The sequence below is a fragment of the Homalodisca vitripennis genome, chromosome 2 (assembly GCF_021130785.1).
Source record: "Homalodisca vitripennis isolate AUS2020 chromosome 2, UT_GWSS_2.1, whole genome shotgun sequence".
Classification (NCBI taxonomy): Eukaryota; Metazoa; Arthropoda; class Insecta; order Hemiptera; family Cicadellidae; genus Homalodisca; species Homalodisca vitripennis.
The window spans coordinates 5,666,630-5,692,441 of NC_060208.1; the positions used below are offsets into that span (position 1 = coordinate 5,666,630).

Below are 25,812 nucleotides of genomic sequence, written 5' to 3' on the forward strand. Positions count from 1 at the left end.
ATATATATATATATATATATATATATATATATATCCAAAATGTATTAAATGAGATCTTTTTAACAACATATTGTTTTTCTAATCTAATAAGAAACATTGAAATAAATCAATAATTGTATGAACATAATTTATTTCAAAATACAATGATATCAGAATTTCACAGCAATGTTAAATCAGATGCTTATATACAGATAATTACACAATATAGATGGAATGTACAATTATTTTTCAGAAATCAATCTTGTATATATTTTTATGTTATAGACTAAATGAACTTACACATTCATTTCTTAATTTTCACAAAGGTATTTATTCTTGCTCTGAGTGTTGGTGAATAACAATATTGCACTTTGTTGAAAAGGAATATTTCATACCAAATTAAAATGCCAAATTGCATAATATACTAATTTTCAAAACGAGTCCTTTCATTTACAAAATATCTACCTTACATTTTATAATGTTTTTTTACTTTTAGGATTTAGAAATATTATATGCTTAAAATATTAGTTGATTTATTATACTGGTAATAATAAATTATATGAGTGTATACAAATCAATTCATAGTAGTCAGTAGACCGACAGATTTTGTATTAGAACCTTACTACTCAATTCACTGTAAATATATTTTTGTCCAGAACGGATGTGCCCTTCCCAGAGTAAACTATAACCAGTGGCAGAATCAGAATTTAGTCACTGGTCAGTCTCAACACGCTACCAGTGTTTTATTGTGCAACATCTTATAGTGCCTGGTGAGGCTCTCGCTCTTGATGAAACTGCGGAAGCAGATGTCACACTGGAACACCTTTTTTCGGTTGCAAACATAGCGCCTGTGACGCGATTGGAGACAAGGCGAGTTGAAGGTACGCGAACAGTCAGGACACTGGTATCTGCCATTGGGTGTTTCGTACGCTGCAAAGAAACTTTCTACGTTGTGTGCTATCTTCTCCCGCTGGGCATTTCCTGAAAATCACGACACTTTAGTTAAATATCAACAGATTTGCAACTGAAAGAAATAAAAATAACTGTTATTACAGAGTCAACTTACCATAGTAAGCAGATTTCATGACAGGAATTGTGTACTATTGAATAGTAATGAACAGATTGCTATGAAATTGTATTAACTTTTTTTGTTATATGAAGAACTACTTCAACATATTTCTAAGAATTTTATATATCTAAAATACCAAAAGATTTTTAAAGCTAATAAGATTAGTTCTTAGACTTGTGAAGCCGTCTGATACCAACAGTAAATGTTGAGACATGGCTTACACAATTACACTCTTGAAATATTCCATCGTCACTGTGGAGAGCTATCTTCACTCAACAGATGTTAGATTGAAACTGCCAATAATAAGCATTCATCTGTATAGGTAAACTGAAAGGAGCAGAGTTTGATTGTGATTGGCTGAAACAACTAACAAACAACCAACTATGATCAATACAGGTTCTTTATTTTGTTGTTCATTTCTATATTTCCCTAATTATCCTTTGTAAATAGTAACAAATTTCGCAACTACTTATATAATACTAAAACTTCTTATAAACTGATTCTAAGAATAAGACAAACCTTTGAAACAATCAAGAAATAAAATAACTTCAGCAAAGAACATAGCATCAAACTTTTGAAAAACTAGCAGTCTGTTTGTTGGTTGTTGATTAGTTAAGCTTTTAATAATAACGATGAAACTCTGCCCTATTGAAGTTACCTATACTGACAAGTGCTTATTATTAGCAGTTTCATTACAACATCTCCACTACAAATCTCTCAACAGTGATGCTGATTGTGCAAGCAATGTTTCGACACAGTGAGACCCAGAAAACTGAGGTGTTAGGGAGTGCAGTAGAACGTTATTCTCTGAGGCTTACAAGTTCATATGAGATCATAGTTAATACTTTGATAAAAAAAATATTTCACTGAAACTTCATCTAAAAATGGTAATTGACTCATAAAAGTGTATTTATTAATTTCGTAGAAAAGCCTGGTATAACAAAATGGTAGTAATAAGAACATGGTCTATTATTAACTCAAGCTGCTTACATTCTGGAAACTAGCAAAAATAATAACAGATATTAACTATTGAAATATTATCCAAAATGTATAAACCTATTTCAGTTTTTTAATTCCACAATGTAATACCACATTCATTATTTTGAAACTACTGTTAATCAATTACATATTTATAATTATTTCCCCATTTTAATTTCATATACAAGTATTTTAAAAATAATAATACTTTTGAAATCATTCAAGTATTCTGGTTCATACATGTTGAAATGTTAACATAATTGAATTCCTGAAATATTTTGGCCTTGCTGTGGAGAGCCATATAGTTCAACAGGTGTTAGGCTGAAACTACCAATAATGTCATCCACTTATACAAATGAATTGAAGAGGTCAAGCTTAGTCTGTTTGGACCAATACGAACAAGCAGGCATATTTACAAGAGCCGAAAGACTAAGCACTAACATAATTCAATGAACCATTACTCTGTGACTACAACATTTGGGAACAAGCGAGCATAGCGAACATGTGGCCATAGCAAATGGTATCACAAAGCAATACACATGTGGTTTTTTTATGGCAGAAAATCGTCCAATTATCACTGTTGTCTACCCACACTATCTGAAACTATCAAAGTTTCAACTGCACTGAAAAAATTTAACACCAATGAAGGTCTAGTGAAGAGTAATGCACAGTTGAAAGTTGGGGTTTCACTCTACTCCTTCTATAGTCTTCTTAAGCCTACTTTGATATATACGAGTATTTTTGACCTCTGGGTAAGAAGGCAAATTCAACCATGGCACTGGAAATATCTTAGACTGCAGGTAGATTACAAATCTCAGACATAGAGGCTTTTTGACCAATGTAGGATTCTGTCCTACATGTATGTGTATCTTTTTTTGATAATTCAGCAGAAAATGGTGTGTGAAACCATGGATAACTGCTAGAATATTTATAATCATTAAATTCTTCTTTTTTAATCAGGGTTCAATGAAGTACAAATGGAAGTGTTTTATTTAAAGAATGACTATTCATGATTATTAAAACTGAACGATTTATTCTATGACCATTGTACGTTTTGGGATGAAACCACCGTAATACATTGGGAAATTGATTTCTTTAAAAGGAAAAAATCAAGGCTTCATACATCAAATTAATGGACCAAACAATTAACCATGAGCTGAAGACTGTCTATTCTGAAAATTAAACTAACAAGGAAACTTAAAGTAGGCTAAGATTTCTTACAAACCAATGTGGAGTCACAGTGTGGTTTTGAGAAGTTCATCTAAAATGAACATAGGGCCACACTTCCGTTTCCTGTTTCACCATTATCTTGTTTCTGCTGTGACGATCGCCATTTACTATTGGCCTCTAGTTAGTTCTCAGTGGTTGGTTGTTCAGTGAAGATATATCTTGACATGTATTCTTTAGTTCAGTTTTAATAACTAATGTACTGTTTTTTTGCAGTGTATGTTTTTTAAAAATAGTATGTGGAGCTGAAATACGAGGGGGTACCCAAAAGTAACCGGAATTGTATTGCTGGCAGCCGGCAGCGTGTAGTACACATTCCTGCCGCTAGGCGTGTGTCGCGCAACCCATTGCGAGCTCAGTGACCCCAGTTCCGTTGTCCTAGTGCATTCTGTTCGTTCGTAGTGACTGTTTTCGCTAACCCTGTTTTGTTCTTGTTTCGTTTTTTGTCATGGCAAGTTTAAGTGAACAACGTGCAGCTGTGAAATTTTGTTTTTTACTTAGTAAAAATGCTGCAGAAACTATTTTAATGTTGAATACAGCTTACAAAGATGATGCTATGGCGAAAACTCAGGTCTACGAGTGGTTCGCTCGATTTAAAAATGGCGACATGTCGATTGAAGACAAACCTCGTTCTGGACGTCCATCAACCTCTCGAACGGACGAAAATGTTGAGAAAATTCGTGAACTTGTGCTCACCGACCGTCGACAGACAATTGAGGAACTATCAGAGAGTAGTGGGTTAACTTGGAGCTCGGTTCAGCGAATTTTAACAGGAGATTTAGGACTGAAAAGGGTTGCTGCCAAATTTGTTCCTCGACTTCTGACTGACCATCAAAAGGCACATCGAGTTGAAACTTGCCGCCTTCTGAAAGAACATCTCGAAAATGATCCCGATTTTCTGGAAAAGGTAATTACTGGTGATGAGTCATGGTGCTATGGTTATGACCCAGAAACGAAGCAAAAGTCAAGCCAATGGAAGTCGCCATCTTCACCTCGTCCAAAAAAATGTCGGCAAGTCAAATCAAACATCAAAACCATGTTGATTTGCTTTTTTTATGCTAAAGGCATTGTTCATTCTGAGTTTGTTCCTCCAGGTCAGACTGTCAACCAAACATCTTATTTGGAGATTTTAAGAAGATTGCGCAACAGTGTTCGCCAGAAAAGACCCGATTTGTGGCAGACTGGAGACTGGTTCTTCCACCACGACAACGCACCGGCACACACAGCCATCTCAGTTAGGCAGTTTTTAGCCAAAAACGGCATGGTTCCGCTGCCCCACGCACCTTACTCGCCTGACCTCGCTCCATGCGACTTTTTTTATTTCCACACATGAAAAGAGGCTTGAAAGGTCAACGATTTGACAGCGTTGAAGAGGTTAAGAAAAAAACGAAGCTCGAGCTTGCAGCCATTTCTAAAGATGACTACAACAAATTTTTTGATCAATGGAAATTCCGTTGGGACAAGTGTATTAGTTGTAATGGAGATTATTTTGAAGGAGATAAGGTCGTATTGTAAAAAATTTGATAATACATAATTTTTATAAAATAATTCCGGTTTTTTTTGGGTACCCCCTCGTACAACTGAATCGCTGACTTATTCTGTCATCAGTTTTGATTGTTTAAAATGTTCAATGCAACATTAACTAACCAAACTAATTTATAGCCAGCCAAACTCAAGTTTTACAGAATACTCATATAACCTTACAAACTACTACATGTATTAAACACAAGAGTGTTAAAATGAGAAAACAAAAACAATTTACTGTATTTTAACACCCAAACCTTTGAAAGTAGGTTTAGTAAATCTCAGCAGATAAGTCCACACTTTGTGTGTAGCAATTTTCAACTTATCTTTCAACAACACACCAAACCTTTGAAAGTAGGTTTAGTAAATCTCAGCAGATAAGTCCACACTTTGTGTGTAGCAATTTTCAACTTATCTTTCAACAACACACGTTAATACACATGTGATTAGCTGCAAGCCCTTACAGTCAACACTAAAGTTCCCTTTTGTTGTGTCTACAACATATATTATGGGAACACTGTCCTGTAAATAGGAATCTATGATGTATTTGGTACTTGGGACAAAACTAAAATTAAAGAAGGGAATTCAGGTGAGGCACATAAATATGCATGTATTTTTGTATGTTTGACATATCACATAAGCAACACATAAGATTTATAAATTCGAGAAATATTTCATTACTAAATTTAATACAATTTTGTGGGATTAACAGGTTAATCAAATTAAAACTGGTAATAATATATGGATAATAATATGAATATATGGTAATAATATGAATAAATCATACGTACAAATCTCACAATTTTCATATTGAAACGCAAGATATCCCAAGTTTGTTAGAACTCTTCACACTGCTGTACGTTAATACTTGCCTACATTTAGTATCTTTTAACAAATGCATTTCTTCCACTTAAACACTTACAAACCCCACCCAAAAATAGACAACTGTAGTCACATTAAATGGATATAAAATTCCTTCTTTAATCCACCCTAATGTTTAGGTAATAACAGATGTTTATAACCCATAGAAGGATTCATATATAAAAACACACACAAGAACAACATCATAAAGCAAAAAAATGTTTTCACACATTTCTTCTTTCTGATACACAAATCTGAGAATATTCTTGAACGGCTAAAAGATTAAAAGGCGATGATGAAGAAATTTAGCCAGGCTTCCCCTTGCAGTTAAGCCTTTGATGTTTCCAGAGGCCTGCTCTGTACTTGTACTCCTTGTGACAAACAGCACACTTGTACATTGCTGGTATGGAGGAACGAGAAGCTGTTGTAAACAATGTTACAAATTAGTTAACTGTCATTAGAAATAAAATGATAACTCTGTTAATGTAGGTTACAATCTAAACACTATACATGTCATAAAGCCTTACCTTATTCATTTATTTGCTGGCAAATTAAGAGATGATATTGTGAATGAATATGAAAGATGGTGAATTTCTTTCTTCTGTGTAGTGTCGATATTCAATTGATTCATAAACAATGAGTTAAATAGAGAAGTGTTTCCTAATCACTGCTTGGAATTAGCAGTCTTTATTATAACCCTGGAATTGGACTAGACGTTTTTCCTGGAACCATCTCAGTTCTGGACTAGTTTATAAGCTACAGATTATAACCTTATATTACAACTCAACTCTGTGACAGTGACAGAACATTCATGTTAAGAGGGCTTAAAGTTAAAACTAAATTAAACAATAATTAGTTATATAACCCAGCTAGCCGATGATTCCAAGATGCAAATTGAAACTAAAACAACGTTCATTTGTATTGGGTTATCAATGATACTAAACACATTATCTTCAAGTTTACTTCAATATTAAAAACGTAAAATACACTTAAATGAATCATTATAAATATAAATAAACACAATAAACTGACTAGAAAATAGTATAAAACTTGCAACACGCCTTGAGGCAGTTGTAACACAACCTAATTAAAAAGCAGTTTTTTTATTCGTCCAACTGGTTATTTTGTCACAAGTCTCCAGTTCAATTTTAGAATATACGACTCTGAGGTAGAGTACAAGTATACAGAACAATAATTGACAAATAATGAGAACTGAAATTTTAAAACAACAAGTCAAAAGTCTGTTCTTCATCATCAACAACTGTAGCATTAAAGTTCCTGGTAGTACACTCAAATCTGTAAATTCCGTTCTTGAATTACCGCAACATTTGGACAGTTTATAGATTGCTTTCCAAAATAAAAGTAGAACTGTCCTAGATTGATCAACTTCCTCTCAAGAAGTCTGACTGTTGTAATTGATTCTGTGTTGAGAGGCCATGTGGAACACCAGTGACTCCTTCCTAGCGAAATGTCTCTGACAGACGACACAGAGGAACTGCTTCTCCTGGCCGCAGTGGAAGCGGTGATGCTTGTAGAGACCGACTCTATGCTTGAACTGTTTCCCACAATTGTGACACTGCAACTTGCCCTCCAGTGCTGGCCAACACAAGGACAAGTGTAAGATTGATCATCACAAACAGTCATGTCCATCAAACAATATTTGACATTCTAAAGTAAACATTAAGACATTTTTTATAAGAAATTATTTGCTTTGATATAATTGTATGATCGAACTTTTATTTATTGATAATAAGGTTGGTGGAACTGTTATTCACTTGCAGTTAGTGTTACTGGAGCTATCCAGAAGCAGCAATTGGTGATCATGAATTTTTGGGGTATGGCCAAAGGGAAGAATACTATACAATGTTCAAGAATCAAAAATGTTATTACCATTGGTATTTTACAAGAAATAGACATTGTCAATCAATTGAAAACTACGAGTTATACAACAAACGAGTTGACAGTTAAAAACTTATAACCTTAACTAAACTAAACATACAGTATCACAGTTAACAAAAATGTGTCACTTAATTGAAATAAATTAATTGGAATTCAAAAACAATACTCATATTATCTGCTAGATACTCATTCACTGAGTAGTAAGGGTGGTTAATTAATCAGTCAAGAAAATTTTGTTTAACATTTTTGAAAGTTGAGTTGTGAGTAGTATCAGGAAGTTTATTAAAGATTTTGAGATATTATTTTCATAGGAGTTCCTAGGTTTGGTAGGTGGTTCTAATATGGGAAAACGGATTCACAACAAATACAATATAGATTTGAATTTTAAAGTATTGTACAGTCTCCGTTCTTGCAAGCCTCCTATTCACCTACTGTTTTAAAGCATATGTCAAAGATTTTAATAAGAAGTCCCTCAAATTTAAACTAAATGAAACTGTCAAAACTCAAGTAATGAAAATGCTCACAAACTAAGATTTACAAAATTTTGCATAATGAAAACAACAAAATCAAGAGCACAAGTAAGGTCATTCCTGACAGGTTTTTATAAGACAGCAGAAAAAGTTTTTTAAAACTCCAACATGGAAAAAGTTGAGGGTTAACCTTGTTAATCTAGAGAGGGTTCCCAACTGGTTTGTTTGGCAAAATCTACAGACTGACTTTTTTAACTGCAACATAAAAGAGGTTGATGGTTAACCTTGCTGGTCTAGAGAGGGACCCCAAATGGTTTGTTTGGCAAAATCTACACAGACTGACTTTTTTAACTGCAACATAAAAGAGGTTGAGGGTTAACCTTGCTGGTCTAGAGAGGGTTCCCAACTGGTTTGTTTGGCAAAATCTACAGACTGACTTTTTTAACTGCAACATAAAAAGAGGTTGAGGGTTAACCTTGCTGGTCTAGAGAGGGTTCCCAACTGGTTTGTTTGGCAAAATCTACAGACTGACTTTTTTAACTGCAACATAAAAGAGTTGAGGGTTAACCTTGCTGGTCTAGAGAGGGTTCCCAACTGGTTTGTTTGGCAAAATCTACAGACTGACTTTTTTAACTGCAACATAAAAGAGGTTGAGGGTTAACCTTGCTGGTCTAGAGAGGGTTCCCAACTGGTTTGTTTGGTATAAACTACACAGACTGGCATTTTTTTAACTCCAACATGGAAAAAGTTTAGAGTTAACTTTGCTGGTCTAGAGATCACTAAATCATAGTCCTATCTATATGCTGGTAGTTTCTCCTTCTTATTCACTCAAAGTCTTACCATTTTGTACAATATGTACCAGTTAAGCAGATCTATATCCTATAAACTATGAACTATAGATCATCATCCCATCTATATGCTGGTAGTTTCCCTCAATTCCTGCTGGGTTTTAATTGTGATTTGTTTTACACACAAAACAACACCTTAAACAACAATTTGAGAAAGGAACCAAGTGGAAGGTAAGCTTTAATTTGCTGAAGGAAACAGGATTTTTCCAGACATTTGCCAACAAATAGTAAATCTCCAAAACATTAGGAGCATTTTGCCTGCAAAAGTAAGAACTATTGATAAATTCTGTTTTAATGTGATCTAACATGTGTGATATGACCTAGCTGTAGCAAGAGAATTCAGTACTTTTGTGTTAAATGATATGTTATAAAAGTTCACTATTTGTCTAATAGTACTTTTTGATGCTCCTGATTTTGATGCTGAATCTTAGGTATAGTTTTTTTCTCATGTTATCAACTTTCCTGTTATCAAGTATGACTTTCGATTTCGAGTATTCATCACATTGTTTTTGTTGATATGTTGATTAATTGTTCTGAATGTTTTACGTAACAGAGTTTTTGAACCTTTTCAGGAAATTGGTTTCGCGGTTACAGCAATGTTTATAATGCCTCAGAATCCAAACAAAAGTTTGAATAACTTTATTGGGCATGCATAGTGATAAGAACTTTTATACTCCTAGATGGAAGCCTGTGATTGTTTGTCTAGGGTCAAATTAATGCAAAAATTAGAACTAGAAGTTGGATAAAACTTTCTTGAAAATGTAAGATACATAAATGACATGCAAGTATGAAAACAAGAATATGAGGCTCCTGAATGGGAAAAACTCAGACAGAATGTGTCTAATAAATGTGTCTAAGAAGAAGCTGAAGGATCTTTATTAAGAGAATGAAGACCCAGCTAACCCTAGATACTCCTGGGTAATATCAATGGTGGGTAAATTGATTATATGGGAAAATTATATGTTGCATAACCCAACAACCAATAAAGATAACCACTTTTTTTGTAACTTTGTATAACACATATCTAGTTCCTTACATGGAATTTTGTAAATATTAACTAAACTATCATAATTTGGAAAATTATTGATGGTTAATTTTTTGCTAAAACAAAATAAACCCATGTACGGAACTAGTAACTGAAGGAAAATTTTCAAATGAAAAAATCGTTAAGCTATCTTTAATGGTTTTTTGTGATATATGACATAAAGTTAATGTTATGTGGATGTCCCAGATCCTCATAATTCAATACTATTTAAACACTAAGATCTTTTAGGTATATAGGAGCAATAAAACAAGTTGAATAATTTTCACAAATCATTTATTGAGTTTTATATTTGGAAGAAGTCATGATGGACTAGTTTCTCATGGACATTGAGTGCATCCTTGCGGTTGAATAGTTTGTTGCAGACTGTACAGCGAAACTGAGGTGGCACTCCGCAGTTAAACTTGGTGTGAGTCCAAAGCCCTCGCCGGTACTTGTAGACCTTTCCACACTTTTTACACTGGTGCTTCTCAGGTGGGATAGTCTCCTGGATGTGAGCCTGGCCATTTGTCACCTGGTAGCCGGAGCCGTAGGAACTATCCTCATACGTTTCATCACTCATCTCTGCGTAATCTTTTCTCTCTTTGCCAAGGAGATTTGACCCAAACAGAGAGTCCTGAGACTTCCACACCCTGTGTTCCTTAGTACTTCCTGATGTCTTTAGAGCAGGTAGGTAAGCTAAAAATTAAAAGGTATTTTAATCTTTGTCATCATGACGTTCTCAAATAAGTCTAATGAACTGTATATATATATTTTAGGATGGGAGTTACAATTTTACTTTTGAAAGTACAGAATATTACAACTTACATACAAAATAATAATAATTAGTTTGGACTAAATACATGTACTTATTTACAGTTAGCTTTGATATTATTGAATACATTTATACAGCACTGTCTGTAAAAGCATATGCTGGAGATAAAAACGTTTTCTTACCAATCATTTTTAAAACGTTATCTGAGTTTTTCACACATTAGATACAGTTTTTCCACTTATTAATCTGTCTAATTCTCTCTTGCCTAACCTTAAAAATGAATCTAGTAGTAGGAGTCCTAAGTAGAGGTCAAGGAAAGTCAGATTGATGGCTAGCTGACTAAGCTGTCAGTTCTTTGACAAATCCACTACATTTTATCTGAGCGTCATTAATAAATTACACCATAAATGAATTGAAACAATAATACTAACAAACATGTTTTAATACTGCAAATAAATAACCCTTACTTATCTGCATTCTACCTTTGATTGCACCAGTTACTCAAGTTCTACTTGAACGAGACAACACTGTCTTGAATAGATGCGTGTGTTCTCTGATACTTTATACTGAGCAATATGTACAGTACTTTCCTCTGTACATCACCACCTTGGGACTGGATGTCCAACCAGACAATGGTTTGGGCAGATAAACTGATGTGCTTTAAAATTCATTATATAATGATTTTCTGAACCCTAAATTTATAAATGTATAGGCTAATAATTCAAACAAGACATTATTTCACTTTATGTATATACAGTACGTGTTATAAATTAATAAAACATATATCCACTTACACTACAATAAGTTCCTTTGTAGGAAAAAATAATAACACACAGCTAGAAGGACAACAAGCCACGAGAACTCTAAGGAACTATAAAAGAGAATTCAAGACTGTACTGGAATGAAGCAATAGCATTCACGTTGCAGTAAGCTCATAAGTCATAGAGTTTAGTTGAAATATTGTTATCGTAAATGTCTGGCCAACATAGAACAATGACTTACTGGGCCTGTTAAAAGTATGTCAATGTTTTGAAAACAAGAGATCAATTAAAGTAGTGGCTGGTTGAAAGATGACTAAAAGTGAGGCTACTGTATTTAGATATTCTAACAAAGACTAACTTTTTCATTGACAACATACAGCTGTTTAGAAACTCTTGAATTAATGACACACAGACTCAAAATTAAACTCTCATTAATATTGATCAGCAGACTGCTCTGGTGAGAAATTACGCAACTGTTCCATCAAAACTAAACTAAACCCGGCATCTGATATGCCGGGTGTTAAAAACAACAAAATTGAACAGTTTACATTTTTATGTAATAAGTGTTAGTACGATAACTCGTAAATAATTTAACCACTTCATTATAGAGTCCCAAAAGTATGGAACATCTTTAAGAGTTTGTCGAAGCTTTCATTTAGAAAGTTCAATTCATACACATCAACATGGAGCAAAAAGGTTATATTTTTTGTTTAGTATTCATTATTGAAGATGGATGATTTGTATGGATAACAGGTTTTCGGACACTTGCCATCTTTATGTTACAAAAGTTGAACACCATGTTTCAAGGATTGGAATCGATCCTCTTCTTTAGATGTCAAAAAACTGAAAGACAAGGTTAAGAATACAAACAAAATTAATAACCAGTCAGTATAATGTGATGGATTAAACCTGGTCAAAGGTGGCAAAAGAACAAGTAGGTCAAAAACTCAATCATATACCCGAGATTCCAAAGTGATTAGAACAGTAGCGACCATGTCACTGCTAAACACCCGCACAAACCTGAGACGATGACAGACTAGATTCAGTTTGGTAAATTAATAGTGCTTAAATTTTTCTCTATGAATTATTGGCCTACAAAAAGAATAAATTAGCTCACCTAAACTAAATATTTGCCCTGTGAATCATGTAAAAAGGCTCAACGAAGAACAAAAGATTTGTCACTTTTAACCAAAGTAATTTAAAACCACATCCGTATTATGATTTTCTTTTTTGGTTGATTTTCTGTCAATGATGTATTTTTTTTTACTTTATTGTTGTTGTTTTTGTTATGTCTCCATTTATTACTATTGATTAAGTATCTATTTATCATTATTATTTATTGATTATATATTCTATTATATGTTATCCGATTAATATTATATCAATATTACCCATCATATAGTTAGTAGTTATGACTTATTTTTCTGAGCTAACTTGTGATATATATTTTTATTCTATACTATATTTTAAACTTGGTTTTTATATAATATATAATTTTTTATTATTAAATATCTGTTATTATGATTGTTGACTTTAAATATCTTGTTGTTAGAGAATGTTGAAATTTGTTGCCAATTATATTGTTGTTATTTTTCATGTTGTAAACTGTAAACATTTAAAACCAGACCAGTTTCTTGATTTACTGATTTTATCAAAGATTTTCTCTCCTCTAGTCATATTTTGAGCCTTGATCTCATTAACAACATTATTTAGGTCCAGTTTTTGTTTCACATGACATGACCAATAATATAATAATTTTTGAATATACTTTTTATCATAGAGATTTGTATCCTTGGGTCCAATTTGTTTGAATAGAGAACTCAAGAGAAATAATGAAATCACTAGAAAAAACATAGACCTAACTTTAGTGAAAATGGACTGATAGTACAGACTCCCATTGAGTACTGACAGACTGATGAACACACAACTTTGATATTTTTCATTACACAATAGGTATAAGGATTTAATATGTGTAGTCAATTACAGAAAGATAGGTAAATATTGAAATTTGTTGTCACATATCAAGTGTTACGCTTAACTATAATTAGCCAAAAACAACAATTGTAATACCAAACATAACAGTGTAAGAGCATAATATCACCAATTATCGTTATTCGGACATAGGCCCAAATGTGTTCCAAGTTTTACTGGGAAAATTAAAAAACCTTTAAAGAACTAAAATGGTGGAATTCTGTTTGCACAATGAGGATAATTTTTCTTAATCAATAGTGTGGAAAGACACTAGTAATATGTGCTGTACACCAACATTTTTTGTTTCTTTCACCTGTGTCTAATTCTCAATTCTGAACCATGGATGTAAGAATCAGAAGTAAAAAAGCTAATAACCGACCATTAGAACTATAAGAAGTGGAGCTGGTATTTACATTAATAAGGAACTTATGACCAAACTAGCACCAGCACTTCATAAGAACTTCATGTTAGTCCAGAGCCACTGTTAGTACCTTTAATGTCTCCTAGAGTGCTGCCTCGAACACCACTGCTATCCTCTCTTGTGCACTGTCTCAGATGTTATAAGTACACCCATTTGGACTGGACATTTTGAAAAAAAAAAAAAATTCTAAAAATATAAACATATTCTTCCTTTTAAGTATGTTATGAATTGTAAAAGACTGCTAAACTAATCATTAGCAGTTATGAAAATTGAGAATAAAAATAGCAGGTCATCAATTGTATAAGAAGTAAAATCAGTTTTAAAAAACACTTTAAATCTTTTAATTTTTTGAGATTAGTTTGATAAACAATTGGTGAAATGTTTAAAATAAAGGACTATTTATAGTGTTCTAGGTTTCTTTCTAAGTGGGTTACTTTTAATATCAACTTATAGTCCAAGAGTTGAGAATCAATTTACATTGTATAAGCACACGACCTGAACTTTTTTTAATTGATAGAGGAATTTCCGTTAAGAAAGAAATAGAACGTCAGATGCGAGAGCGTTTGTGGAGGTCGAAATGAGAGGATATCAATAGGGTTAAAAGACCTTAGGAATAAACTTATCTCGGGTCATATTGTTCTTAGTTTGACACATTTAAACCAACCGCAAGAAACGTAAATGAATATTAAAAATGCGTCAGCTCAACATACACGTACCCTGAAAGTGTACAATCTCGTTACCTAGTTGACTGACAGTGATATAACCATTATTTATGTGTCACCTGTCTGTGTGAAGTGTATCCACAACATACACGTACCCTGAAAGTGTACAATCTCGTTACTTAGTTGACTGACAGTGATACAACCATTATTTATGTGTCACCTGTCTGTGTGAAGTGTATCCACAACATACACGTACCCTGAAAGTGTACAATCTCGTTACTTAGTTGACTGACAGTGATACAACCATTATTTATGTGTCACACTGTCTGTGTGAAGTGTATCCACAACATACACGTACCCTGAAAGTGTACAATCTCGTTACTTAGTTGACTGACAGTGATACAACCATTATTTATGTGTCACCTGTCTGTGTGAAGTGTATCCACAACATACACGTACCCTGAAAGTGTACAATCTCGTTATCTAGTTGACTGACAGTGATATAACCATTATTTATGTGTCACACTGTCTGTGTGAAGTGTATCCACAACATACACGTACCCTGAAAGTGTACAATCTCGTTACTTAGTTGACTGACAGTGATACAACCATTATTTATGTGTCACCTGTCTGTGTGAAGTGTATCCACAACATACACGTACCCTGAAAGTGTACAATCTCGTTACCTAGTTGACTGACAGTGATATAACCATTATTTATGTGTCACACTGTCTGTGTGAAGTGTATCCACAACATACACGTACCCTGAAAGTGTACAATCTCGTTATCTAGTTGACTGACAGTGATATAACCATTATTTATGTGTCACACTGTCTGTGTGAAGTGTATCCACAACATACACGTACCCTGAAAGTGTACAATCTCGTTACCTAGTTGACTGACAGTGATATAACCATTATTTATGTGTCACACTGTCTGTGTGAAGTGTATCCACAACATACACGTACCCTGAAAGTGTACAATCTCGTTACCTAGTTGACTGACAGTGATATAACCATTATTTATGTGTCACACTGTCTGTGTGAAGTGTATCCACAACATACACGTACCCTGAAAGTGTACAATCTCGTTACCTAGTTGACTGACAGTGATATAACCATTATTTATGTGTCACACTGTCTGTGTGAAGTGTATCCACAACATACACGTACCCTGAAAGTGTACAATCTCGTTACTTAGTTGACTGACAGTGATATAACCATTATTTATGTGTCACACTGTCTGTGTGAAGTGTATCCACAACATACACGTACCCTGAAAGTGTACAATCTCGTTACCTAGTTGACTGACAGTGATATAACCATTATTTATGTGTCACACTGTCTGTGTGAAGTGTATCCACAACATACACGTACCCTGAAAGTGTACAATCTCGTTACCTTAGTTGACTGACAGTGATATAACCATTATTTATGTGTCACACTGTCTGTGTGAAGTGTATCCACAACATACACGTACCCTGAAAGTGTACAATCTCGTTACCTAGTTGACTGACAGTGATATAACCATTATTTATGTGTCACACTGTCTGTGTGAAGTGTATCCACAACATACACGTACCCTGAAAGTGTACAATCTCGTTACCTAGTTGACTGACAGTGATATAACCATTATTTATGTGTCACACTGTCTGTGTGAAGTGTATCCACAACATACACGTACCCTGAAAGTGTACAATCTCGTTACCTAGTTGACTGACAGTGATATAACCATTATTTATGTGTCACACTGTCTGTGTGAAGTGTATCCACAACATACACGTACCCTGAAAGTGTACAATCACGTTACCTAGTTGACTGACAGTGATATAACCATTATTTATGTGTCACACTGTCTGTGTGAAGTGTATCCACAACATACACGTACCCTGAAAGTGTACAATCTCGTTACCTAGTTGACTGACAGTGATATAACCATTATTTATGTGTCACACTGTCTGTGTGAAGTGTATCCACAACATACACGTACCCTGAAAGTGTACAATCTCGTTACTTAGTTGACTGACAGTGATACAACCATTATTTATGTGTCACCTGTCTGTGTGAAGTGTATCCACAACATACACGTACCCTGAAAGTGTACAATCTCGTTACTTAGTTGACTGACAGTGATATAACCATTATTTATGTGTCACCTGTCTGTGTGAAGTGTATCCACAACATACACGTACCCTGAAAGTGTACAATCTCGTTACTTAGTTGACTGACAGTGATACAACCATTATTTATGTGTCACCTGTCTGTGTGAAGTGTATCCACAACATACACGTACCCTGAAAGTGTACAATCTCGTTACTTAGTTGACTGACAGTGATATAACCATTATTTATGTGTCACCTGTCTGTGTGAAGTGTATCCACAACATACACGTACCCTGAAAGTGTACAATCTCGTTACTTAGTTGACTGACAGTGATACAACCATTATTTATGTGTCACCTGTCTGTGTGAAGTGTATCCACAACATACACGTACCCTGAAAGTGTACAATCTCGTTACCTAGTTGACTGACAGTGATATAACCATTATTTATGTGTCACACTGTCTGTGTGAAGTGTATCAAGCTAGGAAACATTACGATCACTTTATACTTTATAATACACTTTATACCTTTTGATAAGGCTTGGCTGTAATCTAAACAAGCAGATAGATTTACATAAAATGTAACAAAACTACATACTTAAGATTGATAATTATTTATTAATACCTTGACTGTAACACGAGTCATGTACCGGCATCAGGACACACACTTCTCTGTAATAATGTGTGTTCGTCATCACAGTCAATGTATTACATTCCATAAACTATTGTCTCTGATACAGTAGTGACAGTTGTACTAAGTCATAACACAAGTCATGTACCGGCATCAGGACACACACTTCTCTGTAATAATGTGTGTTCGTCACAGTCAATGTATTACATTCCATAAACTATTGTCTCTGATACAGTAGTGACAGTTGTACTAAGTCATAACACAAGTCATGTACCGGCATCAGGACACACACTTCTCTGTAATAATGTGTGTTCGTCACAGTCAATGTATTACATTCCATAAACTATTGTCTCTGATACAGTAGTGACAGTTGTACTAAGTCATAACACAAGTCATGTACCGGCATCAGGACACACACTTCTCTGTAATAATGTGTGTTCGTCACAGTCAATGTATTACATTCCATAAACTATTGTCTCTGATACAGTAGTGACAGTTGTACTAAGTCATAACACAAGTCATGTACCGGCATCAGGACACACACTTCTCTGTAATAATGTGTGTTCGTCACAGTCAATGTATTACATTCCATAAACTATTGTCTCTGATACAGTAGTGACAGTTGTACTAAGTCATAACACAAGTCATGTACCTGTCATCAGGACACACATTTCTCTGTAATAATGTGTGTTCGTCACAGTCAATGTATTACATTCCATAAACTATTGTCTCTGATACAGTAGTGACAGTTGTACTAAGTCATAACACAAGTCATGTACCGGCATCAGGACACACACTTCTCTGTAATAATGTGTGTTCGTCACAGTCAATGTATTACATTCCATAAACTATTGTCTCTGATACAGTAGTGACAGTTTGTACTAAGTCATAACACAAGTCATGTACCGGCATCAGGACACACACTTCTCTGTAATAATGTGTGTTTCGTCACAGTCAATGTATTACATTCCATAAACTATTGTCTCTGATACCAGTAGTGACAGTTGTACTAAGTCATAACACAAGTCATGTACCGGCATCAGGACACACACTTCTCTGTAATAATGTGTGTTCCGTCACAGTCAATGTATTACATTTCCATAAACTATTGTCTCTGATACAGTAGTGACAGTTGTACTAAGTCATAACACAAGTCATGTACCGGCATCAGGACACACACTTCTCTGTAATAATGTGTGTTCGTCACAGTCAATGTATTACATTCCATAAACTATTGTCTCTGATACAGTAGTGACAGTTGTACTAAGTCATAACACAAGTCATGTACCGGCATCAGGACACACACACTTCTCTGTAATAATGTGTGTTCGTCACAGTCAATGTATTACATTCCATAAACTATTGTCTCTGATACAGTAGTGACAGTTGTACTAAGTCATAACACAAGTCATGTACCGGCATCAGGACACACACTTCTCTGTAATAATGTGTGTTCGTCACAGTCAATGTATTACATTCCATAAACTATTGTCTCTGATACAGTAGTGACAGTTGTACTAAGTCATAACACAAGTCATGTACGGCATCAGGACACACACTTCTCTGTAATAATGTGTGTTCGTCACAGTCAATGTATTACATTCCATAAACTATTGTCTCTGATACAGTAGTGACAGTTGTACTAAGTCATAACACAAGTCATGTACCGGCATCAGGACACACACTTCTCTGTAATAATGTGTGTTCGTCACAGTCAATGTATTACATTCCATAAACTATTGTCTCTGATACAGTAGTGTGACAGTTGTACTAAGTCATAACACAAGTCATGTACCCGGCATCAGGACACACACTTCTCTGTAATAATGTGTGTTCGTCACAGTCAATGTATTACATTCCATAAACTATTGTCTCTGATACTACTGTAGTGACAGTTGTACTAAGTCATTACACAAGTCATGTAACCGGCATCAGGACACACACTTCTCTGTAATAATGTGTGTTCGTCACAGTCAATGTATTACATTCCATAAACTATTGTCTCTGATACTGTAGTGACAGTTGTACTAAGTCATAACACAAGTCATGTACCGGCATCAGGACACACACTTCTCTGTAATAATGTGTGTTCGTCACAGTCAATGTATTACATTCCATAAACTATTGTCTTTGATACAGTAGTGACAGTTGTACTAAGTCATAACACAAGTCATGTACCGGCATCAGGACACACACTTCTCTGTAATAATGTGTGTTCGTCACAGTCAATGTATTTACATTCCATAAACTATTGTCTCTGATTACAGTAGTGACAGTTGTACTAAGTCATAACACAAGTCATGTACCGGCATCAGGACACACACTTCTCTGTAATAATGTGTGTTCGTCACAGTCAATGTATTACATTCCATAAACTATTGTCTTTGATACAGTAGTGACAGTTGTACTAAGTCATAACACAAGTCATGTACCGGCAATCAGGACACACACTTCTCTGTAATAATGTGTGTTCGTCACAGTCAATGTATTACATTCCATAAACTATTGTCTCTGATACAGTAGTGACAGTTGTACTAAGTCATACTTTGTATACCATTAGCAATTTGTAATTGCAGCTGAAGAGCCAGGTAATGTCACTTCAAGAGGATCGGCCTCATCTCTTGTAGCTGGCTACCCACTGAGTTCTGTTCCTAATGTAATCAATAAACACAGCAACAAGAATGTTGTATTTCTTAGTATCCCAGGGAACAATTTCAGTGACAGTTGTATGTTCTGTTATATAATTTGTTATATATACTATTTACCTGGATAACTGTTAAACTGATCTGGACAATCTAGATATCTGGATAACAAAGTTCTACAGTACCAAAAATTTGAGTTTGATTGGGGAAGTGTATCAGTTGACTACCAGAGCAGAAGTAGGCTTGTGAGTTAAATGAGTTTTTCACTCACAGTACGAAGTATTCTGTGTAAATTTTTTATTTTTTTTTATTTATTAAACAGTTGAGTCTTGGCCTCACCAAGTTTAACAAAACTTGTCGGTGAGGTCCACTTGAAAAAGTATGTAGAATACATTGATACAAATATTCAAATTGTAACTTTCTTTTAATTTACTAAACTATAAACTCAAATTCGGCGGTTTAGGGCAGGCACTAGCTTAGATATCTTGGTATGTGTGGTACATTGATTGATCGAAACAGTAAATTAAAAAAAAATTAAACTTAATAGTAATAGTTAAAATTAAAAGCGTATTTGAGTCCCTACAAATCCCAATTCATTTTCCCCTCAGCAACGACGAATGGCAACCCTGTCATCAGGAAATCTGACAACGCTGGCTACCTAAATTCCCTAATTTTCTTATCTCTAAACAAATAAACAAATAAAACCTGCCCATTATGCATTAATATTAACCGTTTTTACATTTATTTCATTAGACAAATTAGACATTTATTTCATTGATGAAATACATAAAAACTGACAATGTGACATATACAGGGTGTTTGAAAAGTATGGGTACGGCTTAATATTTTAAAAACCATAGGAGATAACATCTATAAACTTTTCACAGTGTTATATGGCTATGTAAACTATTTTTCCTTGCTATTACCATGACATGCCAACCATGGGGGGACGGCCCACAGAGGAAAACATGGAAATCTTAAATTGAAGCATGGGTCGAGTGATACCTCATTTGAAAGAGCTCACTTAGTAGAGTTGAATGCCGCAAACCGCATCTCAAAAGGTTTATCCGATCAGAAATGGCGGGTTGTTTTAGGTACACATTGTGAAGTACATTATGCGCTGCCATTTCTGACTGGATCGTCGTATTCTGATGCGGTTGGCGGCGTTTCACTCTACTAACCAATGTGTTTTCACGGACTTTTTTTAATTAGCAAATTATGTCATAAATTTATAACACAATAAATAAAACTAAAAAAACATCGTTATTTATTGTGTTTTATTTATTGTGTTATAAATTTACGATATAATTTGCTAATTTAAAAAGTTCAGTGCAAACACATTGGTTAGTAGAGTGAAACGCCGCCAACCGCATCAGAATACGACGATCCAGTCAGAAATGGCAGCGCATAATGTACTTCACAATGTGTACCTAAAACAACCCGCCATTTCTGATTGGATAAACCTTTTGAGATGCGGTTCGCGGCATTCAACTCTACTAAGTGAGCTCTTTCAAATGAGGTATCACTCGACCCATGCTTCAATTTAAGATTTCCATGTTTTCCTCTGTGGGCCGTCCCCCCATGGTTGGCATGTCATGGTAATAGCAAGGAAAAATAGTTTACATAGCCATATAACACTGTGAAAAGTTTATAGATGTTATCTCCTATGGTTTTTAAAATATTAAGCCGTACCCATACTTTTCAAACACCCTGTATACATGCACAACACTATCAATGATGTAAATATATATATGCAAGTTACTTGTACACTGTCATTTTTATGTACTTTATCTTAAAATAAATATTATCATTAAATTGCAATTTTGAGCAGAAAATAAATATAACTTAAAGTGTACGATTAAAATAAACATAGATGTAAAGAACAGGGTATAATAAACAGAACAAAATAATATATAAAAATACAAATCTTTATTAAAACTATAAAAATTAACCAACATTAAATATTATTTTGACTGGAAAGTAATAAATAGGAACAAACAGATCACATTAAAAAATATAACAGATACCATATTTTAGTTTGTTTTGGAAATGAAATGCTATAAATTATGGCAATTATTACATTGCAGGTTATAAACTATGTTATTTTATAAGTCTGGATGTTGAGAAGAGATCAAAATAAAACTTATTCGTCCTGTTCTTGTATTTAGTATTCCCAATGAAAATTACAAAATCTCGTTCCCACAAACACAATTTTCCTGACACTGAGCTCCAGAAATTACCATGTCTGGAATCTTTTATTGAAATTAGTTCCAAACTTATTCCAGACTTGAATCTATATAAACTGTTTTCAACCAAAATCCAAATTCGTTCGAGATAAACTTTCTAAGCTTTTCTGGACCTAATTCATTAATAATTCAAATGTTCTTCATAACTCGCTTCAAATTTAACCCAAAACTGTTACTTGCTAGATAACTGTTGATGGAAAACAGTTTTACGCCATATCTGCAGTGTAAATGTCACGGTGTACTGTGCGGAGATGTCGCACCATGTTGTTCTTCTGGTGGAACCGTCGCTTACAGACCATACACTGGAACCTGGGCTCCTTGCCACACTCGTTCAGCTGGTGCGAGCCGAGCGACTTGGGGTTGAGGTAGACGCGGCCGCAAGCCTCACACTTGAAGTAAGACGAGCTCTGCTGTGCCAATGTCTTGGGCCGAGCGATCACTGTAACCGTCAAGCTTTTGTTCATTGTGTTCAAAATCCAATTCTTTTTGGAACGTTCATGAAGCTTAGTTGAATTTTTGTTTAAACTTATCTTTTTTATTGCACACAACTTGCAATGGTGGGAAGGGTTAATTCAATAAGTATATTGAGTTAAGTTTCCTTAACCTTCCACTTAGTGCAGTATCTGAAATCTGACAGTAGTACAGATTGACTCCTAGAACCTGGAGTCCATGTCTGTCTGAAGTGATCCATAAAAAGTCGGTGATGAAGACTTTAAAACGGCCTCCTTGAATTGTTTCGACATCAGAGACACCTAGGCTAGCTACAAAGAAGTTCACTCTGGCTACCAGCAGCTATCTATCCAGTGCTATTGGTATCAGAATGAGCTTCTTGTAGCTTAGGTGTCTCTGATGTCGAAACGATTCAAGGAGGTCGTTTTAAAGTCTTTGTTACCGACATGGACTCCAGGTTCTAGGAGTCATTCTGTACTACTGTCAGATTTCAGACACTGCACTAAGCAGAAGGTTAATGGAGGTTTTTTATTGGTTAACATACAGTGGCAAAATAACTGGAGAATTTCACAATAACACCAATGTATCACAATTTTGATTGTTAATATTCCTATTATTCACGGTTAAAATTTGCATTTACTATGTTTTGATTAGTATTTTGTAAAAAGGCTACTTCAAATATGACACATAAAAAATACTTGAAAATACCTATTAGGGTGAAGTTGTTTTTGTTACAATGAATACAAATTTATCTTATTAAAAAATAAAATGTGTTGATATCAATCCTAGTTATAAAATAATTTTGGTGACCAAAAAAAATTAATAATCGAATATCAACCAATTTGCTACATTAAGTTTACAAAAATCCAGGATCAACAAATTGGAGCTATTAAAATACTGTTATTTCTATCTATGTTAAACATTTTTAAATAGTTTCATGTCACAAGACTATATTGACGTCCAATCACAAACTTATCACCTTGGCATTTTGGACTGGATCAATTTGATCACAAGTTTTTATGGAATATCTAATTCACAAACCTATTTAATATGTATAATTATATGTATTTAAACATGTTGTAATGAATACTTTAATTTTAATATCCATTGATTTACTAATACAGTATACCTAATTCTTTTTCTTTATTCACTCCATTTCTACAGTAAAGTTTCTCAAACATTATCAGTTTTAGAGACCTTGAATCTTAGCCACCATATATAAAAGAAAATAATAACAAGATATTTATCTTGCACATTTCCTTGTAATGGTTTGGATTTTCCAGGAAGTTCATATTTATACTGCTGGACAACGTTAACAAATAATGCCCAACATCTATACTCTGTATATTTGTAATTGATGAACTAAGTGAAAATAAAAACAACTGTGTGATCAACAACTAATGTTTTATTTACTGTGCAAATGTTTGTATTATTTGTATTGTACTTTTTAAATTATATAAATAAAACATATAAAAATAAATAACATCTTACATTTATACATACAAGACACATCACTTCAAATATACAATGGTTCATGTTCAACATAACACAATGGTTAAACTGTGTTGTTCAGCGTGATTAAAGTTTAATTATCAGAATAAAAATCTTTTTCTTGTAACATTTTACTACTCACAATCGATTTTCTAGTTACATAATTTATACATCGGCTGATTTAAAATGGTTTGTTTTATTGTAATAAATATTTGGTCACACAGCACTCAACTTTTATTCAAACGGTAACAATCAATTTAGATCATGTCTCTAAATTATGTAAGTTCCTGTGAAAACCTCTCAAAATTGATTTTCAGTTGGGAGGCAATATAGTCTAATGTGAGATTTTGAGAGTGAGTTACAGGCAGTGGTTGTTCAAATTCTATATTAATAAACTCTGGCCACTATTTGTTCTGGGGTTTGATAAAATCTTCAAAAAGGTCTTTGATCCATTGAGAAAGGATAGAATAAGGTTGAAATGGAAAAGTCTCTCTTTCCTTTTTTTCTTTAAGTAAATAAGTTACAGTCCAAAAGATGAGAGCTTATTTTACTTTAAAAAACATATTCTTTAACAGTTCATACTTTTTATACTTAAACTAATTGTTAGAATGTAAATAATAAGTATTTCAGCATTGAGACAACGAAAATGACCACAAATGCCAACTGATTTCTTTTTTTCTATAAAATTTCTCCTCCAATCTCGTGAAACTAAGTTTTATTCTTATAAAATGCAAATTGGTTCTCATCGCCTGGACTATTACAAACCAATATTAGTTACAGACTGACAATAGTACAACTTTTTTAATAAAAATTGAGAAATTATATGATTTTAACTATCTGCAGAGATTCTATATTAATTAACCAAAATATTCTGTCAAAATTATTGATCAACCCATTTTGAGTGTTGAAGAGTAACAATAATGAAGATTGTATAATCAAACACTCTTTCACTGGATATCACATTGAAAACTGACAGTTCAGGTAAAACCTATAAACTTAACAATGGTAACATTCAACAGACTAGAGTTGTACAGAGGGGATACCATCAATCACAACAATGTAACATTATTATACAATATTTTACACAATGATAAGAGTTATTATGTACATACAAATGGTGAAATGTATACTACTATTGTATAAGAATAAAATAAAGTACTACTATTCCTAGCCTTTATAATAATTAAAATAGGAAAAAACTTTATGATGGACTGATAAGATTTTATTTTTGGGGTTTTATTGTCTTTCTTTAAAAAAATAAGAAGAGGGTACAGCAACTTGTGATATTAAACAGAGTTACACACACTTCATGAGGCATGAAACTAAGAACTCAAGAAAATAAATCCAAAGTAGTTTTAGATTTGGCTTCTATCTCTTTTTATACTTTAATATTAACATAAATAGTCAGACAACACCATAACCATTAAAATTGAAACTAAATGATCATTACATCATTACATTGCAATATCATATAAATTTCATCTTCACCACAAAATATGATGTTTATTTTTTAAACCCAAAATAAGAATATATTTCTTTTAAATCATTAACTACATTTTCATTTAAATAATATTACAGATTCTGAATATGGATGTAGACTTGGATTTAGTATTATTTTATCTGGTGAGGCATAAATTACAGGATTGTCTTATAGAAATTAATAAAGTGCTCTGTGCAGGTATTTCATAAAGTTACAAAGAATCTTTATTTCAAAATGATGATTTCTCTTACCTCACCCCATTAACCACAAAAACTAAATTTTGTTTGATAATATCACAATTTATT

At 33.7% G+C, this 25,812-nt stretch overlaps 3 protein-coding genes across 8 annotated transcripts in view; 1 reads left to right on the plus strand and 2 right to left on the minus strand.

Moving 5' to 3' along the window:
• Positions 1-25,812, plus strand: part of LOC124356129 (longitudinals lacking protein, isoforms A/B/D/L-like) — a 605,681-nt gene that overhangs the window by 226,197 nt on the left and 353,672 nt on the right. The window lies entirely within an intron of this gene.
• The window catches only part of LOC124356131 (zinc finger protein 436-like), a 235,532-nt gene that overhangs the window by 102,973 nt on the left and 106,747 nt on the right, over positions 1-25,812 (minus strand). The gene's annotated exons all lie outside the window — the stretch shown is intronic.
• LOC124356144 (longitudinals lacking protein, isoforms A/B/D/L-like) lies at positions 21,761-22,715 on the minus strand. The gene has a single exon (XM_046807303.1). It carries the CDS (start codon positions 22,548-22,550, stop codon positions 22,293-22,295), a length of 258 nt encoding a protein of 85 aa, XP_046663259.1. The 5' UTR covers positions 22,551-22,715; the 3' UTR covers positions 21,761-22,292.